At 57.0% G+C, this 20,581-nt stretch overlaps 8 protein-coding genes across 8 annotated transcripts; 6 read left to right on the top strand and 2 right to left on the bottom strand.

Annotated features, from left to right (window-relative positions):
- Window positions 1-746: 746 nt before the first annotated feature.
- On the top strand, window positions 747-3,195 carry B0I36DRAFT_299428 (major facilitator superfamily domain-containing protein; the record flags this gene model as incomplete). Its single annotated transcript, XM_046151977.1, has 8 exons — window positions 747-1,046; window positions 1,103-1,196; window positions 1,269-1,542; window positions 1,599-1,734; window positions 1,843-2,172; window positions 2,243-2,438; window positions 2,528-2,604; window positions 2,689-3,195. The coding sequence occupies 8 exons, from the start codon at window positions 747-749 to the stop codon at window positions 2,959-2,961; spliced, it is 1,680 nt and encodes a 559-aa protein (XP_046005469.1). The 3' UTR covers window positions 2,962-3,195.
- Window positions 3,196-3,472: 277 nt separating this feature from the next.
- Window positions 3,473-4,486, top strand: B0I36DRAFT_338809 (uncharacterized protein). Its single transcript, XM_046155821.1, has one exon. The coding sequence runs from the start codon at window positions 3,680-3,682 to the stop codon at window positions 4,187-4,189; it is 510 nt and encodes a 169-aa protein (XP_046005468.1). The 5' UTR covers window positions 3,473-3,679; the 3' UTR covers window positions 4,190-4,486.
- A 1,297-nt stretch (window positions 4,487-5,783) lies between these two features.
- Window positions 5,784-7,208, top strand: B0I36DRAFT_338807 (hydrophobic surface binding protein A-domain-containing protein). Its single transcript, XM_046155820.1, has 2 exons — window positions 5,784-6,491; window positions 6,566-7,208. The coding sequence occupies exons 1-2, from the start codon at window positions 6,254-6,256 to the stop codon at window positions 6,880-6,882; spliced, it is 555 nt and encodes a 184-aa protein (XP_046005467.1). The 5' UTR covers window positions 5,784-6,253; the 3' UTR covers window positions 6,883-7,208.
- Window positions 7,209-7,821: 613 nt separating this feature from the next.
- Window positions 7,822-8,931, top strand: B0I36DRAFT_355702 (uncharacterized protein; the record flags this gene model as incomplete). Its single annotated transcript, XM_046157462.1, has 1 exon — window positions 7,822-8,931. The coding sequence occupies one exon, from the start codon at window positions 7,822-7,824 to the stop codon at window positions 8,929-8,931; it is 1,110 nt and encodes a 369-aa protein (XP_046005466.1).
- Window positions 8,932-9,531: 600 nt separating this feature from the next.
- On the top strand, window positions 9,532-10,748 carry B0I36DRAFT_378185 (uncharacterized protein; the record flags this gene model as incomplete). The annotated part of the gene is made up of 4 exons (XM_046160643.1): window positions 9,532-9,781; window positions 9,837-9,930; window positions 10,003-10,422; window positions 10,517-10,748. 4 exons carry the CDS (start codon window positions 9,532-9,534, stop codon window positions 10,746-10,748), a joined length of 996 nt encoding a protein of 331 aa, XP_046005465.1.
- A 988-nt stretch (window positions 10,749-11,736) lies between these two features.
- B0I36DRAFT_369450 (uncharacterized protein) lies at window positions 11,737-14,082 on the top strand (the record flags this gene model as incomplete). The annotated part of the gene is made up of 1 exon (XM_046159774.1): window positions 11,737-14,082. One exon carries the CDS (start codon window positions 11,737-11,739, stop codon window positions 14,080-14,082), a length of 2,346 nt encoding a protein of 781 aa, XP_046005464.1.
- A 152-nt stretch (window positions 14,083-14,234) lies between these two features.
- On the bottom strand, window positions 14,235-15,047 carry B0I36DRAFT_355699 (uncharacterized protein; the record flags this gene model as incomplete). Its single annotated transcript, XM_046157461.1, has 1 exon — window positions 14,235-15,047. One exon carries the CDS (start codon window positions 15,045-15,047, stop codon window positions 14,235-14,237), a length of 813 nt encoding a protein of 270 aa, XP_046005463.1.
- A 2,167-nt stretch (window positions 15,048-17,214) lies between these two features.
- B0I36DRAFT_338801 (uncharacterized protein) lies at window positions 17,215-17,827 on the bottom strand. The gene has a single exon (XM_046155819.1). The coding sequence runs from the start codon at window positions 17,820-17,822 to the stop codon at window positions 17,565-17,567; it is 258 nt and encodes an 85-aa protein (XP_046005462.1). The 5' UTR covers window positions 17,823-17,827; the 3' UTR covers window positions 17,215-17,564.
- Between the last annotated feature and the right edge of the window lie 2,754 nt (window positions 17,828-20,581).

Here is a 20,581-nt window from a genome sequence, read left to right as displayed (position 1 = left end):
GGTAGCGGCTCTTTGGGTGCTGGCAACATGCGCGCATGTGTCGCGGAATTTGGAGAAGAAGCTTGGTGCAATATGGTGTGCTCATCACGTCATGTCACGGTGTCGCGGTTTTCGTGGGGCCTCTGCGTGCCGTCCCAGCACACTCTCTGGCGCTCGCACCAATGATGGCGCCTCGACTCCTGCAGAGCGTGCTCCGAGTCGGCCAATACGCAATCCCATCCTTACCTTTCGCCAGCGAAGTCGTGATAGATGCGTGCGGAGACACATGCATCTCGACCCAGGCCAAGCCAACACCCCCACGCGTGGCGATGTCGAACACGCGCTCAGCTGCACAGCAGTGGCTGAAGAACAGCAGCAGCACGTCTTGAAGCCATGAACTGGGGTGATAAGCGCAAATCGGTTCGCGTGGCGGCTCTACCCGTGGAAATGGAGTCTCTGGCTCGATCCGCGCTGCCGGGTCTGGCCGCAAGCCTGCGAGCATGGGCCATGCGCCTCAAGATAAGGTGACTATGGTGCAATCGCAAGCCCCCAAGTAGCAATTGGAGAAAACTGACAAGCTACAGACAAGCTACAGCCAACGGAGATCCCTGGGGCTTGTTATAAGTGTCTGGCGGCCATTGACTATGCAGACACCTTTCACAGCAGGAGATCTTCAAGTTGGACCAGGAACTGACTTCCGACGGAAGACAATCGCACATCACTACACCAACGTGATCGTTCCTCATCCAGCACAACCAACTTCTCAGATGGCGACCGATCGTGCGGCCCCGGGGCCGCTGGAGACCGACTCCAAGGCCCGCTTGACGCAAGAGATTCAAGACGCGGTCTCGCCCGCCACCAAGTCTGACGTGCCTTCAGACTCCGACTCGGACAGCGAAATTGAAACAAACCCGTTTGCAAAACCACAGGTGGCCGCGTACTGGAAGGACGTGTACGAAAAAGCGCAGTATGAATGTCGCCACGCATTCGACCCGACGCTGGAGTGGACCGAGGAGGAGGAGAAGAAGCTCATTCGCAGGATGGACTGGAGGGTCTGCCTTTGGGCGGTGAGTCTCCTCTCTGAGTGATGCGTGGCGTGATGCATACTGACAGCATCGTGTAGTGCATCATGTTCTTCGGTCTCCAAGTCGATCGCGGCAACCTCAGTCAGGCAGTCTCGGACAACATGCTCGACGACCTAGGGATGAACACGAATGGTCTGTCTACGCTTTTCATTGGTACTGAGTGCCGCCAGGGTGCTATCGCTGACACGCAAGCCCTCTGTATAGATTTCAACCTCGGCAACATTGTCTTCCTGCTTTCCTTCCTTCTCGCCGAGCTGCCTTCGCAACTCATCTCCAAGAAGCTCGGCCCCGATCGGTGGATTCCAATGCAGATTACGTTGTGGTCCATTGTCGCAACTTCTCAGTTTTGGCTTTCGGGCAGATCCAGCTTCCTCGCTACGAGAGCGCTCATCGGCATGCTCGAGGGCGGCTTCATTCCGGACATCATCCTGTGGTTGAGCTACTTCTACACTTCAAAGGAACTACCAATCCGTTTGAGGTATGTCGCTGGCCCAAAAGAATCTTGCTTTCAACGTGGTCGACTGACGTGTGCAGCTTCTTCTGGACGGCGCTGTCCGTGACGGATATTGCAACTTCCCTCGCAGCGTTTGGTCTTCTGCGTATGCGCGGCATTCTGGGACATGCCGGATGGAGATGGCTGTTCTTGGTCGAGGGTCTGATCACATTGTGTGTAAGTACAAACGACACCTCTTGTCGGCCTTGGCGGCTTCCACATCTCATGTCTTCGTTTGCGGAGCCATTCTATCGCTCCCATTGCTGACTTTTCATGTGTGCACAGGTCGGCATCGCCTCCTTCTTCTATATGCCTGCCTCGGCCGTTCAGACAAAGACCTGGTTCCGGCCGAATGGGTGGTTCAGCGAGCGTGAAGTCCTGATAGTAGTCAACCGTGTGCTGCGTGACGACCCGTCCAAGGGAGACATGCACAACCGCCAGGCCATCACGCCCAGGAGACTCTGGAACTGCCTGAAGGACTACCACCTGTGGCCCATTTATGCTCTCGGACTCGTGTGCTTCATCCCGCAGGCACCGCCCAAGACGTACATGACTCTTATCCTCCGCAGCTTGGGGTTCGACACGATGACGACCAACTTGCTGACTATCCCGGCCGTGAGTTTACCTTTTTCCTGCCCTTTTCTCTGGCAGGCCGAGTTTTTTGTGACACTAACACGGCTCGCAGTCCGTGATGCATATCATCACACTCCTCGCTTTGACTTGGCTGTCTGTCAAGGTCGACCAGCGCGCTTTGGTTGGCATATTGCAGTCCATCTGGACGCTGCCGTGCATCATTGCCCTGCGCTTCTGGCCCGGCACGATGGTCAATCCCTGGGGTACTTTCGCCCTTGTGACCACACTGCTATCATATCCGTACACCCGTGAGTACCTAGCTCCTCTGGCCCTTGGATCTCGCCCGAGAGATTAGTGACCTGTATTGCATGTGAGAAGCTAACAAGATCGGCAACAGATGCAATTCTCGTCGCCTGGACGTCGCGCAACTCCAACAACGTTGGCAACCGATCTGTCTCGGCAGCTTTGTATAATGTAATCTCCCCTTCCCTAACAGCCTCTCAGGCTGAGAAGCTCCGTATATATTCCTCTTATTGACGGCCCTCCCCCTTGAAATAGATGATGGTCCAGCTCGGCAACGTCATATCCAACAACATCTACGTCGAGGCCGACAAGCCGCTGTACCGCAAGGGCAACACGAACCTGCTGGCCATCAACATCCTCGCGATCCTGCTGTTCCTGTTTGCCAAGGCATACTACGTCTGGGAGAACCGCCGCCGCGACCGCAAGTGGGCGGCGATGACTGAGGAGGAGAGGCGAGAGTACTACCGCGACGCGGACAAGGTCCGGGGCCAGGCGACGAACCGGCTCGACTTCCGCTTTGCGCACTAAGCTTGCCGCAGTGATAGCAGGTTGCTTCGCTTGCTGACATGCGAGGAGCCCACTTGTATCAACGGCGGCTGAAATGCGTGGTGGGAGACGCAAATACAGTGGCGCACTTCAATGGCTACATTTAGTATATGGCGCTGTATGCGGCTCAGCCGTAGCAACCACAAGTGCATACATCCCTCTCGTTTGGGAGTGCTTATGTAATCAGGATTTTGCCACGAGATTTGATGAGGACGCGTGCCCTGTTGCTTGTGAGTTGACGGTGTATATAATTCCGTGGCGTTGTTAGTCGCCCTGCCACATGTGGCTGGACACAGCGTGCTGAGAGGCACTTTGTGCATCCTTCCGTCCGTATAATGCACTGTGCCTGTTTGGGCAAGGAGAGCAGCTTGGATCTTGCGTTCGTCATGTGATCTCAGCAGCTCTGAGAACCCCGTCCGCAACCTGTCTTACAGATATTGTGAAATCACACCACAACATTTTGTGACGTCCGTGTTATCGAGGTTTATGAACGGCCGAAGATGTCAACGTTTAGAGCACTAGAAAGCCGGGGACAGGGCCTCACTTGAGGAGCAGCAGAGGCCTTGCTATCACTCCGGATACACCGGAAGGCACCAATAACATTGAGCAGTGTCAAGTCGAAAAGTACGCTTCTGGCTCAACTCGGAGCATAAATGCTCGAGGGCGTTTCAAACTTATCAATCGTGTAAAATGGAATGCAATGACCCGTCGACTCCCCTCTCCTTCCACGAAGGGCCAACGTCGCTGCGTTTCCGACTCTAAAACGCCATCTGCGAGTTTGACAGACGCATGCGTCGTGCCTGGGTGCCCCCGGAATGTCCGTGCCTCGACTCCTCTTTTTCACATGCGGCGGCCTGCGGCAAATTGCCAAGTGCAACCTCGCCAGGGCGATTTGTCGAGAATGACAGCAGATCGCACGTGTTTCACCCCATCGTCGTCCCCAAATAAAGCACCTCGGCGGCCAGCCGGCGGCCCAAAGAGCTTGTGTGGCGTCTTCGCTATGCAGGCAGAACAGGTTTCGGGGAGAAAAAGTCGAGCGGGATGCTACGAAAGCACGGCTGGGGAGGAGAACGTGGAGAGCGTGCCATTCTGCGGGAGAGGTTTGCATGGCGATGGGAAAGAGGGAGTTTCGGACTGCGACTCTGGGCGGCGTGAGAAAAACAGCGACGGCACTCCACTTCTACTGAGACGCCTGATCCTTTCGTACTGATCCGAACCGGGGGTTTGTGACGAATAACACTACAAAGCCATAGCCGCGCAATGACAAGCTGCACTCTTGTCAGTCCCCAGAGACCGGAGGTTCAGGTCCTGCTCCGCCTTGTTTCGTGCAACGCCAGACCTTCTCGTCGTAAAAGCAGCCAGAGAAAGCAGGTACCACGTGCACCAAGGTCCCGCTCATGATTCAGCGATCGACCAGGGTTTGTCGAAAGTGTCGTGCTCTAAGCACAGCCGTCGCGATAATTACTCAACATCATGTCATTCGCGAATTGCTCGGCCGAGAGCGAACATCATCTGGCAATGACCGATCTGCACCTAGTAGGACAGTAATGAGAACATCTCTGTGGGCAGCTTAGCAAGCCCACCACCTCCTTGGCAATCGCGGGAAGGGGACGGGGTCGAATCACATGCTCCACTCTCTCCCCACGGGGAAATGCTTGGCGGACTCCCCGGAAGAAGGGGACCAGGTCAGCTTACCCTGGCAAAAACGGCGAGAGGATGGAAACCGTTGGGGCGGATAGGACTGCCTGAAGACAAGGGCACATTCGTCCTCGCATGTTGCCGCCCCCGTCCTATGCCTGCACAGCAGGATCACGCACACCTTGCTCGCAATGCCGCCCGGGAAAGGGACACATCATGCGGCACAGCTATTGGCGAGAGAGCTGGCGAGGCGGGAACAGGGCGCATTAGCAGCAATCTTGAGTGGTCATTTCGTGGGCTCCCCTCATGCAGCACCCCGGATTCTGCAGGGTTCCCCGTCCGTGATTTCTTGCTCAATTCCTTGCCGCCAGACCACGCCCCTGGCTAGTTCCCCGCTTGTAGGCTTGTTCCGCCGAGGCTTGTTTTGTCTTCCCCCCCTCAACAGTCTGCTGGCTGTCGAGCATCTGGAAGTCACTGTGACTGTGTTCAGCCAGGAGAGGCGCCTGCATAAAAAGACCCTTGCTTGAAATGCAGGCAGGAAGGATCAGCAGTAGCGGGCGGGTGATCCCCCTGGGAATCACCCGTGCCCTGATCGACCGCGACGCCCTGGGGAAAGTCTCTAAGAGTCAATGGACGACTGGATTGTGCCAAAAGGCCACGGAGAGACCAAGACTAGTCCGTCACACGCGTTCTAGTTTGGCAGTAGACTGGAAAGTTTCCCCGGGATCCATTAGCAGTACTACAAAGGGCCTCCGACACAAACAAGCACAGGTCAGCCAGAACCCCACGGGGAGACCCCCGTCTCTTGAAGCTATAACACCGCACGCGATATGATAATTGCGCGATCCCCAAAGCCTAACCCTCGCTCGAAGCGGCACGAGCCCCGCCAGCACAACAAGTGGCCGCCAATTGTCACACGCCCGCCTTTAATGATTGGCCAGGTTGTCCAGTCAGAATGACATGGAAGAAGAAACGCAATGCTACGCTCCAGGGCCGGGGCCGACTGAGAAGCGGAGAGAGGGGTGACCCTCCAGATGCTTGCCTGCCTTGTACCTTTGCTGCCAAATAAACCCTAGAAGTACTGAGACGGTCTCCGTCACAAGCCAACTTTGGTCCTTGTGCCTGACTTTTCTTCACAAGCTCCGTCAGACAGCCGCGGCAGCAACACTCGAGATGCATCCCCCCGAGGAGGGGCTCGCCAGGGCACGGAAGTGGCCGGGGCAATGTCGTTTGTCAATACCACCCTATCGTGTGGGGAATGCCAGCTCACTTGAGAGGTCACGATGGCAAAAGTACTCAGATTCATGCTGGCACGAATATCCATGCTTGCAGGCCTCTGAGATCGATCTGATGGCCTTCCGAAAGGAGCCATGATGACCATTGGGCCCCCGGATAGGTCGAAAAGCTCGACGTGTATAAATGTCGAGGACATTCCCACCGGACAGAGTATTCATTTCTTGCCTCAGCACCAGCAACAAAACTCCCAAAGTCAGCTCAAAGGTGAGGAGAACTCCCTCTTACCTTGGGATCTATCATCACTGTCACGCCACCTGATCACTAACAAACCCTACCGACCCCAACAGTCCTCAGCAAGCCTCTCACGTCTCCCAAGATTTATCCCTTTACAACCGCCAAAATGCTCTTCAAGAACGTCTTCGTTGCTGCCACCGCGCTCTTCGGCTTCGCCGCTGCCAGCCCCGTCGGCGTCGCCGAGAAGTCTGTCCTCCCCCGTCAGGCTTCTGCCATCAAGACTGCCCTTCTGGCCGCCCAGGCGCAGACCATCACGCTCCGCGACACCTTTGCCGCTGCCACCGGCACTGACCCCAACGAGGTCACCACTCTCCGTGCCCAGAGCGCCTCGCTCCTTAACTCCAGTACGTATTCCTTCCGGAGTCTCTTCACTAGCTGCTATTCCAGAGACCTGGCCAGTATCTAACCTGAGCAACAGTCAACGCTGCCACCGCCGTTGTCCAGGCCAGCCCGGCCCTGACCCTCCTCGACGTGCTCGGCTTCGCCTCGACCGTTTCCTCACTCCAGCAGACCCTCGACTCTACCCTGGACGTTGTCGTCAGCAAGAAGCCCCAGGTTGACTCTCTCGGCCTCACCGCCGAGGTCCACCAGACCCTCCTCGACCAGAAGGCCGCCATTGACAACTTCGGCGTCGTCCTCCTCACCAAGGTCCCCACTGCCGCCAAGAGCATCGCCCAGGGCTACATCAACAACTTTGACGCCAGCTTCAACACGGCCATCGCTGCTTACGCATAAGTCATCGCGTATGCTAATCATAGGCCGGCACTCCCTCATTCCGGGAGCGGCGTGGGGATGAGTCTTGACAGTTGGTAGTAAAAATGGGGGGCGGAAGCTGACGCGCATCCAAAAGATCACCTGCATTACTAAGCTTTTCCTGCTTCCGCCTTTGATTGTCCAGTCCATGTATATAGTGCAGGATACATATTGTTACGAGTAGGAACCACGAATTGACGACGTTATTGTCGCAGAAGCGTTTCTCATTGTTAACCTATTGATGGGCCTGGCCAATCTCCCCCAATGCGTTTGACGTTCTCCATATTGATCGCAGGAAGAAGCCTTAGACGTGGCGATACTGTGCTGCAAGCTCATTCAAGGACCTAATTGGTCAATTGATACTGACGCGTTGTGATGGCTGTGCCAACCAGCTTCCACCAAGAAGGATCGGCCAAGACCATGCGCCTTCTGCTTGGCACATACGGCCTGCGCGGAGTCCGAGCTGGCGGCCAATCCTTAACAAGTCTCTGTCTGGGCACAGCTCACTTTCATTGATTTCTCGCATGTCAATCGCCTCGGCATCCTTTGGCTAGGCACCAAGAGATTTTCCACCCCAAGATTTAAGTGCTGCCTAGCCTAGACAACGCGCATACACCACGACCTCATCTGTCATCTGAGACCTGCCGGTGCAGGCTGACAGCCAAGACGCGAGGCAAGTCTTCCCCTCTTGGGATGGAGGCGATCGACAGCCACGTCGTCGACCCGCGGGTACCGGACACAATCGACGTATTCATTTAAAATAAACCTACGTCTTGCAACATTAAAGACGGCACCAACACCTATAAGCTAGATCCCCCAACACGGACGATCAAGTCATATCGCGATACGAGAGGGAAAAAAACCTGAACCACAACGACAATCTGCAGATCTCATCGTATCCCTTCATCACCCCTTACCCAAATGGGGATCAAGAGATCGCCCACCACGGGCACTAGTCACGAGGAGCCGGACACGGTTGGGACACGACCCCTGGAGACCATCCGTATCATCAGGGACGGCAAGACGATCGTGTTCACCCGCGCTGCTGCTGCTGCTGCTACTACTACTACTACGGATGGACCCGGCCAGGTCACGGCGCCTGTGCCGCCCGTCCTGACGGCCGTGCTCAAGTCCACCCTCGCCTTCTCGCAACCCGACATGACCTTCTTCCGCGGCGGCTTGGCCCGCGGTGGCGCCGGCGCTAGCAGTACCGCAAACAGCAACGGTAGCGACAAGGAGCAGGACAAGACGCAGGGCAAGACGCAGGACAAGACGCAGGACAAGACCCGGCCGGACTTGCTCGCACAACACGCGCACCTGGAGCAGCTGGGCACTGCGAGATTCCACGATCTAACGACGTCGAAGGTCGATCTGGTCATGTACAACAACCACGAGCTCAAGTTCAAGAAGACGTTCAAGTCGGTCACGGGGCTAGGCTGGTGCCGCTGGGTGCGGGGGGCCAAGACAGACAAACGGGACAGCGGCGACAACAGCAGCAGCAGCAGCAGAAAAAGGGCCGATGGGGGCGACGTGAGGAAGGACTTTTACCTCGTAGCGCATTGCACGCGGAATGCGGCCCCTGACATAGGTCGCGCGAGTGATAGTGAGGGCCACGATGAAAGTGGGAGTAGGGGTACGCGCTGTCACGGCCGCACCAGCAGCAGCAGCTGCAGTCACTGCGCGAGCATCGACAAGAAGCTTCTCGCAGACGGTGTGCGGGTTGCCGTGTATCGTAGCTCCGGCAGTATGGGCGGTGTGAGGGTGCGCGAGTCTCTGACGCCGAGGAGCAGCAGCAGCAATTGCGGCCGTGGTGGTACGAGTAGCGGAGTCGCGGCAGGCCTGAAGCAGGTCTTCAAGGCCGGGATCGGCGAGTATCGCGAGGACAAGGTCGAGATGCTCGTCGACGGGCTCAGTGCGGAGCAGCGCGAGGAGATCCTGATGACGGCCGTGGTGGAGCGGGAGCGGCGGCGGCGGGCAGACGACGAGGCCGGCTCGATTGTCGAGGAGATTGTGATGGGTGTTCTGCTGTGAGGGTTGGGATAACTATTCCTGGCCGGAACTCGAGCGGAGTGAGTGGAGGAAGGCGGGCCGCTGTCGTCTCGTCTTGAAACTCGTGATGGGGATTGCCGTGACGGGCATTGCCGTGCCGGGGATGCCGGCAGTTGAGATGGAGCCGCCTATTTTTTGCGTGCTTGCGGCCAGTCATCCAGGGGTTCGTGATGCCGAAATAGTGCCCTCGGGGCCGTCCCTCATGCGCCAGGGCCTCGTGGGTTGCACGCTAGCTGCAACAAGTCTGCCGCACGACGATCCCCTCGTATTCTAGAAGGTCTCGATTGGCGCTGGTGGGCGTCGGTGCCCCGTGCCCCATTACAGCCCCACGAGCCGGCCTCCGCAAAGGGTCTCAGAGCACGACGGGTCATGTTGACAGCAGGACAGACGGGCAACAGATCAGATAGGCTGCGGATCAGGCATGTGTCGCAGATGTTATAAAGTCGGGGCAATGTCCAGGACCAGTTCAATCTGCTGATCCACTGGGCCACGCTTCTCCTCGTTACCAACAGCATCACATTCGTTCAGAACACGCTCGCTACACTTCTACCTGCCTCCCTGAAAAACTATAATTAATCGACGATGAAGTCGACTATCATCCCCGTCCTCCTGGCCGGTGCCGCTTCGGCTCTGCCTACTGTCAATATCACGGCTTCGACCTGCGTCGCCCCTTCGAAGCGCATCGAATGGCGCCAACTTGGCGCCGCCAACCAGCAGAGCTACCTCAATGCTGTCAAGTGTCTCAAGACCAAGCCCTCCCGGCTGGGTATTGAGCCTGCCTCGACTCTCTATGACGACTTCCCTTACGTTCACTTCCAGCTCAACAACTACAGTACGTACCAAAGACGTTCTCAAATCTGCGGAAATATTCTAACGGCGAGTGACAGTCCACGGCGGCGCTCCCTTCCTGCCGTGGCACAGATACTTTACCCACGTCTACTTTGACGCCCTGGCCGAGTGTGGCTATGTTGGGCCCGGCACGTACGTCTGACCTCGGTTCTCCTGCTCCCCCTGGAATCATACCAAACATGGCCATTGACATGATGCCCCTAGCTACTGGGACTGGACCCTCGACACGGACGGCCTGCGCTTTTCGCCCGTGATGGCTGCCGAGAACGGCTTCGGCGGCGACGGCAGCGACACGCGCACCGAGCCCAACGCGGACCCCAAAGACAAACGCCCGTTCCGCTGCGTCAGCGACGGGCCCCTTGCCAACATCCGCCCTTACTACGTCGCTATCACCCCTAAGGAGATGAAGGCTGGCGGGCACTGCCTGTTCCGCAAGCTGCCCGAGGTGTCGGAGCCGGAGGCGTTCAAGAAGATGATGGAGGGCTCCATCATCGAGCCGGCCCTGTCGAACGTGCAGGCGTCCGGCAACTGGTCGACGTACGCCTGGGCGCTCGAGGGCGGGCCGCACGGTGTGATCCACGCGTCCCTCGGTGGCGAGATGAACCCGACGACCTCTCCCAACGAGTGAGTACACCCCTCCTCTCTGTGTCTCCCATCCCCAGGAACCTCTCCCGGCGTGGCTATGAGCAGCGAACGAGTGCTAACGGACAGGAACCAGACCGCTCTTCTTCCTTCACCATGCCCAAATCGACCACCTCTGGTGGCTGTGGCAGCAGGAGGACACCAGCAAGCGCCTTACTGAGTACAACGGCCCCGCATTTCACTTCAACGAGGAGGGCTCGCGCGAGGTCAGCCTCGACGACGTCCTGCCCATGTACGGCCTCGTCGAGCGCGAGCTGACTGTCCGGGAAGTCATCGACACCTACGGCGAGCTGTGCTACTCGTACTAGAGGGACTGAGCATTAAGGGATCGTCCATCTGGAGAGTGTCAGAGATGGGGTACCAATATACATCCGCCTGGAACAGACAACCTTGTAGCATACCTATAGAGCGGAGCTATGTAGAGAACCCATACTTTCCCGATCGCCTTCATCACCGCAAACCGTCTTCCGAACAGAGCGGGTGGGCCGTCCGACGAAATGAGTGCGGCAACCGCCGCACGCCCGAAGCTGCGCGGGTTATGGTTGGCTAAAATGCACTGACATATGGCGGCTGTAAGGTTTGGCGCCATCCGCTCGGGTCAGAAAGCCCGGCGGGCGCGGCTAACTGCTACAGCCTTAGAGTTTGCGACTTGACTCGTGACTGACCTGTGACCCGGCGCCTCGGGTCTTTCTGAATCGGGTCTTTCTCGTTCTCTGTGGCTCGCCCCTTTCTGTGCATGTTCACGACGGTGTCGCTCCCTCGTTTGGAGTCCAGCAATATTGGGAGTTTTCACGTTGACTCGACGTCTCTTGTGCCTGATGTCCGGTGGGCTGCAACTGTATTCGCGTCTATCACGTCTTTGTCCTCCAGCAGTTCCACGATTCTCTCTGTGCATTGATCCGGCGGGCACAGCGACATTGTATAGAGCATCGGTTTGCGCTTTTTCAAGGGCTTCGTCTCATTCCAGCAAGAGCTCTTTGTGGCTTTTACTCCGTCGCCCCGGAGACCATGATGACTCACAGATTAGAAGCCACCCAGTCAGTCGCAGGTATTCTATCGCTTCCACCAGAAGTGCTCGACCATATAGTCGACTACCTTTGCGATGATCATCTCGCGTCGCCAGCACCGGCAAGATCTGATCACGCAGGGAACCACAGGGAAACGAACGACCCCGACGGGATCGCCAGGGACAAGCGAAGTCGCCGCGCTCTTGCCAGTCTCTGTCGGTCCTGCAGGACTCTGGCAGGGCTCGCCAGGCCGCATCTCTACCACCGCATCGTGCTCAGCCGTCGCACGATGCTGCGGCCATTCCGACCAATCCTCCACTCGGACACTTCCCTCGTATATGACGAGACGAGCCACCACGTGGTCTCTGTCGACACCCCGGCGCTACTGCTCCGGACGCTGCTCGAAGACGGCGGCGGCCGGCTGAGGCGGCAAATCAGCAGCATCAAGTGCTACGTGCTTCTCTGGCAGCAGTTCCTGTACGGGCAAGACAATGGCCGCGGCAACGGCAGCGGCGGGACCATCATCGACCCGGAAGGCATCATGGCCAGCTGGAACCGGATCGCACCCACGATCAAGCACCCACCCCCTGAATCCCTTGCGGCAAGGATTCTTAAACATGTCGGGTTAAGCACCAGCACCAGCACCAGCACCAGCGGTAGGAGCATGAACCAGGAGCCGGTCCGATACGGCATCCCCGAGCGCGTCGTGGCCGCGATCCTGATTCTCTGCACGAATCTGCAGCACCTCCAAATGATCTGCCCGCCGTGGCACTCGTCTGCCTCGGTGCCGGGCATGACCGAGCCGATGCGGTATGTAGTCCTCGACAGCCTGCTGCGGGAGGCGTGGAAGGGTGACAGCCGATTGCGTCTTGTCGAGCGCAACCACGCTGGGGAGGAAAACGACGAAGACACAGCATCGCCGCTGCAAAAGCTGCACAGCGTGACGTTTACCGGGATGGCCGGGCTGAGAGCCTGCAGCGCAAACTACGAGGAGGAGGAGCTCTGCTACAGCGACGATCCGTGCCCGGGGTCGTATGTCGCACGCGGAGACGTCTGTCCGGCCCTCACGTACGCTCCGGGCGTGGTCGAGATTGCCACGCACGGGACAAAAGGCGGCTGGTATGACTTCATGCAGCAGGATGGTAATCCCCACGACCGGTCATCCAGCGGCGGAAGCAGCAGTGCAGAGCTTGAGACAGCGGCAACGACGCCGGCCACGACAATGACAACAACGGCAACGATAACAACACCGGACAGGGCGACTTCGGCGGGCCTCACAAGAGTGCACGTCAGCAGTCCCAGCCTGGACCACGAGCTGCTTGCGCTCTTCCGGCTCGGCGCGTTCGACGACCTGCCGCGCCTGCAGGGCCGGGACGACACAATGCGGGACATTGCCATCGCGCAGCCCCTGCCTTGGATGCCGCAGGAATCATTCCCATCGTCATTATCAGAATCATTTTCTTCCTCTTCATCATCAGAGCTAGAACCAGAACTAGAACCGACATCCATGACTATTTCTACTGCTCCTACTCTTACATCATCAGCAACAACAACAACGACAACAGCCCAGCCCCTCAGCCTGAGCATCTTGGACCGGGGCCTCTCGCAACACGCACAGTCCCTGCGCAGGCTGGACCTTGGCAGGTGCTGGAACCTCGGCGGCGGCGGGTGCTCGGCCAGGCCACTGCGCGTGCTCCCCTTGCTTACCGGGCTTGAGGAGCTGAGCATCGCGCTGCCCTTGGTCGCAACGAATCGGGAGCTGTGGCGGTTCTACCTTCTCATGGCCGGCGCTGGTGGTGATGATTATGATGCCTCGTCGCCGGCTGCTGCTGCTGCGGTGGAGGGCATGGCGAGGCTCACGGCTGCTGTGCATGAGGTGCTGGGGGGTTCGACACCGGACGGGGAGCGGACGGAGATGAGGGCTGCGGTTCTTGATCGTGCTGGTTTCACTGGCGGTACTGGTGGTGGTGGTGGTGGTACTGGTGGTGAGAATGGACCAGCGGGACAGGGCGCCGCCGGGTGGGAGTGGGATCTGCCGTTCCTGCGGAGCATCCCGGCTTCCATCAAGAGACTATGTATCACAGACTCAGTCGACGTCCCGGAGAGCGCATACCTGGCAAGACACGGCGAGTATGGCTCCGGCAACGGGATCCCGGACTTCACACAGCAGCTGGTGGCGGTCCCTGACAATGGCGGTGGTGGTGGTGACGGCGATGGCGCAGGTGGTGCTGAGACGGACGAGAATGTCCCCTGCATCATGCCCCGTAGAACGCTGGCGAGGCTGGAGAAGATTGCCGCTGCGGAGCAGGAGCACCTCGGGGACTTCCTGCGCCCGCCGGACGAGCATGCCCGGCTCGCCATAGAGCTGGGCCCGCCGTCTCCGGGCTGCGAGCTGGCGCACAAGGCGCTCCTCCCGCTGGCGTTGCGGCGTTTTGCGGACGTGTGCCGGGTGACGCATCCGCGGCTGGAGAGCATGTCTGTGTGTGTGGACCGGCCATTACTGGAGTATAAAGGTGATGCTCCTGACCCTGCTGGGCAGAAAGAGTATCAAGCGGGACACCTGGTGTACGGGGCAGAGGAGCTGGCCGGGCTGTTTGCAGAAGCTGGTATTGCATTCGGGGTTACTCTCGCTTGAGCTAGGATACTCGTCTCATGTTAAATAAAGGGACTTGCCAAAAGTCTCGGCTGTATAGCCATGCCAACCAAGGTGTAGATCTATGCTAAGTGAAGAAATCATTGCCTTTCGTTGAAAGCCGCCGCAATCTATGCCGTAACCATACCATACTTTCAGCTGGCCACCTTCTCCAGCGCCATGCCGCGTACGTATGGCGGGGGCACCTCGCCGACGCCGCCGACCATGAGCTCCTCGCGGGTCTCGACCTGCGCGTAGTCGGGGAGGGCGTTGTCCGGGCTGGCCTCGTTCCAGGTGCCGAGGACGTCCTCGGGGGGGCTGACGCCGAGCTCCTCGCCGAGCTGGGCGAAGCGGGCCGAGTACTCGCGCAGCGTGTCCTCGCCCTCGGCCAGCCAGTTGGTCAGCTCGTCGCGGCGGTGCTCGACCTCCTCGCGGGTCGAGGTCGAGGCCGAGGAGGCCATGAGGGAGACCGAGTTGGGCCCGCCCGTGTAGGGGGGCACGTCGGAGGCCGAGTAGCCCGGGAGTTCGGGGACGCCGGAGTAGCTGGGGAGGTCTGAGGCGGCTGGCGTTTGTGGTGTTGTTGCTGTTGTTGCTGTTGATGATGATATAGCGGTGTTGGTAGACGCACTTGTGGCTGTAGTTGTATTTAACTCTGATGGAGACACGGCAGCTGGATGATGATCCCCCCCTGATGGTGGTCCTGTCTGGGTGTTGTTGTTGTTGTTGTTGGCTGTGAAGGGGTCCTGAGAGGGGGCGGCGGCCGAGTGGCCGTAGCGCTGGAGCCAGAGGTTGTGCTCGCGCAGGGCCGCCCTGAGCTGGTCGAGCTCCGAGGCGAGCATGGGAATCAGCCGGCGCAGGTCGTTGTAGGCCGACTGGACCTCCGGGTTGGCCGGGGCCGCCGACGACGACGACGAGGCCTGCTGCCCGTCGCTCTGTGAGGGGTCCTGCGACGACTCTGGAGGCGCCATCCTGGAGAGCTGGTCTTGTCTTGTCCTGAGGCACGAGACACTGGATGTTGTGGTTGTGCTCTGTCTGTCTGTCCGTGTTGTGGCCAAGGGCGAAGCTGGGGTACGTGGATGGGCGTTGTCTGATAGTGGCTGACCATCACATGCTGCGAGTTGGGCAGGGCCATGGAGCTAAGAATGGGCGTGGCTTGCGCTGAGGTCATTCGACTCCCCTGCCTGCCTGCCTGGCAAGGCACAAACACAGCCCCAGTCCCGGCAGAATCCAGGGCGGTCAGCCCTCTCTGCCCACGACGCAGCTTAGTCATTCTTGCTAAGCCTACAATTGGGTATCACCACCGTCTACTTCCTTCACCCGCCACTTCTAGCACACATCTCAAGAAGTGGTGATGGTGTAGGCAATGTATAAGACTATAGCACAACTCTCATGCGTTCATAACTAACAGCAGCCGACTCATTGGCGGACACGAGATTAACATGGAGATGTCTTCACTCCCCGTATGACACGCGAATCGGCCAACGAACCAAGTAGTGTAATCAAATAAAACCTTGATTATCGTGAGATCACCCCCAACAAGTCCTCCATGTGCTCTTGCAATATATATAGCGATCCGCTTTCGGGGGTAGAATCTAGATCATAGAAAGATTAGTGATTCATGTACCCCAATGTTTTGCATATTCAAGGATTCAAGGCAGATGGTAGAGCGCCCCGGCAGAGGCCAGGAGGATGCCCAATCTGTCTATAAGAAAAGGTGCAAGGCTCACCTGGTGGAGTATTTAACAGCTAATCTTTAACTAGGCCCATGGGCTTAGAGGCCAGATTGTCAAACAACCGGCAGTAGCTCGGACTTCAGACGCTTGCTTGGGACGGCATTAGACAGCTAATTGCGGACCGGCTGTGTGGGTTCGCCCCCGTCATCATCAAAGTGGTTGTTGCCTGGCACGCCCCGTAGGTGCAACTCCGTCTGCTCAGCGCCAACTTGAAAGGGCTGCGACCACCATTCGTCGAAATCTTAGAAACCTGGCTGTGGAAGCTCGAGTTCATTCACTTATGCGCTGTAAGGAAACGCCACGAGAGGGTCATCTTCTGGAGAATAGGCCCTGAAAATAACTTCTGTCCCTTCGTCGATCAAGTCAACGGTGAAATCATCGTCAGTCCCAGCCTCGTTGTCCAGTTCCTCCAGCCGATGTTGGATATACTGCTCGAGATCGCCTCGGTGCCGCAGATCACCAGCAGTAACGCCGCGGGCGAAAAAGCCGTCGCCATTATCATGGCCGCCCGCAGCTGCGAAGCGGCGGACATTGCGCTCGCGCTATCCACGGCTTCGCCGGCAACTTCGACTCGACTCTTCAGGAGCGAATCACTGTTAGCGCGCCCCACGTGGGCAACGTGTCAAACGTGTAGCCTAACACTCCACTACCGAGCATAGCGGGTCTTCAGTTACGCTTACTCGGTAGCCTTGAGCGACTACCTCAACACTAAGCCGGTATAATCACGATAGTGCAATCTATCAGTCAAGCGAGCAGTAAGTCGTATATAGGAATCCACGCGATCAGACTATGGCCCCGCAAAGACGCTGTCGTGAGTTACTCGGCGAGGCCAGTACCCGCACCACTCTTACATGGTCCTTCTGTTGCCCAAACTTGGGTACGGCAACGGCAACGACGCAGCCGATAATGTTTCCTGAGTCAGCGCGAACTTAGGTAGCCCTGGATATCCACCCTGTACCAAATAAGGACAGCAGAACTTGGGTACATGCGAGCCGTTGACAACCCTTTCGCATCATCCTGTCCATACGCACACCACATTCATCATGGTTCACAAAAATCTACCGCCTAGCCACAGTAGCCCTGGCATACACACACACAACCCGACGACGACGATCCCGTGTCCGGAAGTCTTGGAGACAACCCGGCCGACGATATCGGAATAACGATTCCGGATGGCTTCCCATCCGTGGCTCGCTTCGACCCCAATTCTCTGTCGACAGCATTGTGAAAGTCGAGCCAAGACACCAACTAACAAGGCTCCAATACGCTGAAGGGCGCCAAACAGAGCAGCCGCAAGAAGGGCGACTACAAGGCCTAGGACTCTACTCGGCGCATGACCACCGACAACCTCCGCGAGGTCTCTCGCACCGTGAGTGCCTACCCCGCCGAAAACGAGGAGGCACCTACCAGACCAGAGAAATTTGGCAACTAGCAAGAGGCTGGACACACACCAGGGCATCGCAGATCACCTCGCGCAAGCTTGCGAAGGCAACACCAACGCCTACAATAACCTGGCCACCGTCCACGACAACCTTTGTGACGCCTACAATGAGGGCATAGAAGCCCATCACACGCTCGCCGACGGCCTTCTCGAAATTCACAACAGATTTGAGAGCCTTGAGAGGTTTCTGAAGTCTTCCCAAGATCAGCAGCCGCCCCTCCAGCCCGGCGGACGCCGACTTTTTTGCCGTGTAGCGGCAGGCCACTAGCGCCCACTGCCAGAACACGTTTGAGACCAAGGCAGAGCGGTCGCTACACTAGGAGAAATGCATCGCCCCGCGCACCCATGACGTCGCCGAGGTAGGCAAGACTTCCCCCATATGCGATGCTAAGCAAGACCTCGCGTCCCAACGTGGCGGAGAGAAAGGCCAGGAGCGTACTACCCGCCCGACTTCCTGCGTCATCCCGGGAATGCTGGACTAGGTATAGGAGCAAGAACAGGAACGAACACCCTAGCCCGCCGTTAGCGCCTGACTCGCCGACGATAATCATCCGCAAGGGCTCGGGCATGTGCTTTTCAGCAAAGGGCCCGTGGACGATTGAATTAGGCAGGACGGAGTTCATAAGCGTCATGCTCGGCTCCCAATAGGCGCACGGGTACCCGTGCGTATAATATTACACGGGTACCCGTGCAGATTCTGCTTACAGCTTAGCGTGTCTTAATTCCCGCCGACATCGCAATCCTGGATCCATATCCGGGGTGCACCCATATCAGCAGAAAAGGTCTGTCTTGACCTTCGCTGGTGATCTCAGGTGCTGTCAGCATACAATACTTTACGCGCTACAAAGCGCGCTGAGGTGCTTTCGTGTATTTCTTTTATTACCATTACTAGCCTCAGATTTGTCTCCCGATGGCAGCTACTAGTAGTACCCACCATTCATTTCCCGATGACAGTCTCCCTCCGGAAGGCACCTACGAGTCCCGAGATACCTTATTTAAAGCTATCAACGAGTGGGCGTACACAAGAGGCTACGCCTTTGTTACGAAAAGGTCAACAAAGGAAAAGACAGGCAGGCTCTCAGTCGTATATGCATGTGATCGATCATGTCGCGACTACGCCTCTGGAAGACCGCGCCAGCGAAAAACATCTACGCGAAGTACCAACTGTCCGTTCTCTGTACTAGCAAAAGAGTCACGAGACAGCGGCACATGGACAATACGACACCGACCCGACCCGCAGTTTGCCCAACACAACCACGAGCCAAGTTTACACCCATCCGCCCATCCTAAGCATCGCGCACTCGATACGGAAACGATCACTCGTCTATCTAGCCTCGCAAATGCTGGCGTCGCACCTAAGGAGATTCGAACGTACATACACCAAAACACGAGTTCGATTGCAACGCAGCAAGATATCTACAACCGAATCGCGGACAGTAGGCGCGAGATGTACGAAGGGCAGAGCACGATCAATGCCCTAGCTAACCGGCTTGACCATGAAGGTTTCTGGAGCCGTTTACAACTTGATTCGGAGAACCGCGTAAAGGCTGTGCTTTTCGCCCATCCAGAGTCGCTAAGCTATCTTCAAGCTTATCCGGATGCTTTAATCCTCGACTGTACCTACAAAACGAACAAATACGGAATGCCGCTCCTAGATATAATCGGAGTAGACGCTTCTCAACGATCCTTCTGTATCGCATTCGCATTTCTTAGTGGAGAAAGCGAGGAAGATTTCGTTTGGGCTCTAGAGCGCCTCCGGTCACTCTACGAAATTAGCAAATCCCGCCTACCTTCAGTTATTCTTACCGATCGATGTCTTGCTTGTATCAACGCAATCGCAGTATGCTTTCCTTCTACTGCTTCATTGCTATGCCTTTGGCATGCGAACAAAGCCGTCCTTCGATACTGTCAGCCTTCATTCGCTATCCAGCTACAACTCCAGGACTCCGAAGCCGACAAATCTGCGAGACTGAAAGAGTGGCATGACTTTTACCAGCACTGGCACCAAATTATTCGTTCTCCCACCGAGGCAATATTCGACATCCGTATGTCGACATTTGAACAACGCTATATTACAACGCATGTACGGGACGTGGCCTACATTAAAGAGACATGGCTTGACCTGTATAAGGAAAAGCTTGTAAAGGCCTGGGTTGACAGCTACCCTCATTTCGGTAATGTTGTTACTTCGCGCGTCGAAGGTGTCCATGCGCTTCTTAAAAGTCATCTGAAAACGTCGACACTCGATTTGTTTGAGGCCTGGAGGGCTATTAAGCATGCGCTAATAAACCAACTTGGGGAGCTGAGGTCCAACCAGGCAAAACAGCAGATTCGGTCTCCGATCGAACTTTCCGGTCCACTTTATGGTGTAGTACGGGGTTGGGTATCACACGAGGCTCTTCGAAAGGTTGAAGAGCAGCGGAAGCTTCTCCAGACGAGCAGTCCGCTACAACGCTGTACAGGCATATTCTCTCGGTCGCAAGGCCTACCATGCGTTCACAAACTTGAGGCTTTGTTGTCCGAAGGAAAAGCCCTTTGCCTAGGAGACTTCCATTCGCATTGGCACCTAATCCGGAGCGGCGCGAAACCTTTTCTCCAAGAGCCTCGCCAACGTATTGATATGACTAGTACCAACACTTCTTTACCGCGATCAAGTAACCGAAGGGAGCCTAGCGGCTTTGAAGCTGTTGAAGTCGCGGCTAAGCGAAAGGGACCTTCAACCTGTACTAGATGTCACCGTCTAGGTCATTCAAGGACGTCTCGATTATGCCCCCTAAAGTACGCAGAGCTACAACTTCGAGTAGAGGCGGCATCGCAACAGCTACGAATAACACCAGAGCCGCCGGCCGACACGTCGATACCTGAAGCTACGATTGAATTATCGACGTGCAGACCTCAACATGAGTCGCCAATTCCCGAACTTCTTAATAACTCGTCGGCCCAAGAAGGGATTACGGAACAGATCTTAGAAGAGATCGAAGCTCGGCTCTCAGAAAACGACCAGCCCTTACGACGAGCTAAAGAACCCGTCTCAGAGTACGCCGAAGAACACCAGCAAGCTCCGGAGCAGCCTTTAAAATACAGTGACCCAAAAGCGATTTACCAAAGATACGTCGCTACGCGAGAGATCTGGAAGAAGTCCCTACTCCCGGGTACCTATGCGAGCAACCAGATGTACCGGCAGGCAATGGGTTTACCATTACGGTATAGTAAAGCGCAGTACGATTGGTGCTTAGACCATAAGCAAATGACGAGGCGTTGCTTAACGCGAGAGGGTGAACGGGCCTGGACAAGGGAAGAAATGATGGCATATTTGGACTGGGATCGG

Source organism: Microdochium trichocladiopsis, assembly GCF_020744255.1.
Source record: "Microdochium trichocladiopsis strain MPI-CAGE-CH-0230 chromosome Unknown B0I36scaffold_13, whole genome shotgun sequence".
NCBI lineage: Eukaryota > Fungi > Ascomycota > Sordariomycetes > Xylariales > Microdochiaceae > Microdochium > Microdochium trichocladiopsis.
The sequence above is the reverse complement of the archived record's forward strand: the minus strand, read 5'-3'. Positions and strand labels throughout refer to the sequence as shown.

Excerpts from the sequence above, each read along its gene's own strand:
- B0I36DRAFT_338809 (XM_046155821.1), top strand. The coding sequence starts at position 3,680 with ATGACCCGTCGACTCCCCTCTCCTTCCACGAAGGGCCAACGTCGCTGC.
- B0I36DRAFT_338807 (XM_046155820.1), top strand. The coding sequence starts at position 6,254 with ATGCTCTTCAAGAACGTCTTCGTTGCTGCCACCGCGCTCTTCGGCTTC. Across the intron at positions 6,492-6,565 it reads CGCCTCGCTCCTTAACTCCA|TCAACGCTGCCACCGCCGTT; the intron begins GTACGTATTCCT and ends CCTGAGCAACAG.
- B0I36DRAFT_338801 (XM_046155819.1), bottom strand. The coding sequence starts at position 17,822 with ATGCCCGAGCCCTTGCGGATGATTATCGTCGGCGAGTCAGGCGCTAAC.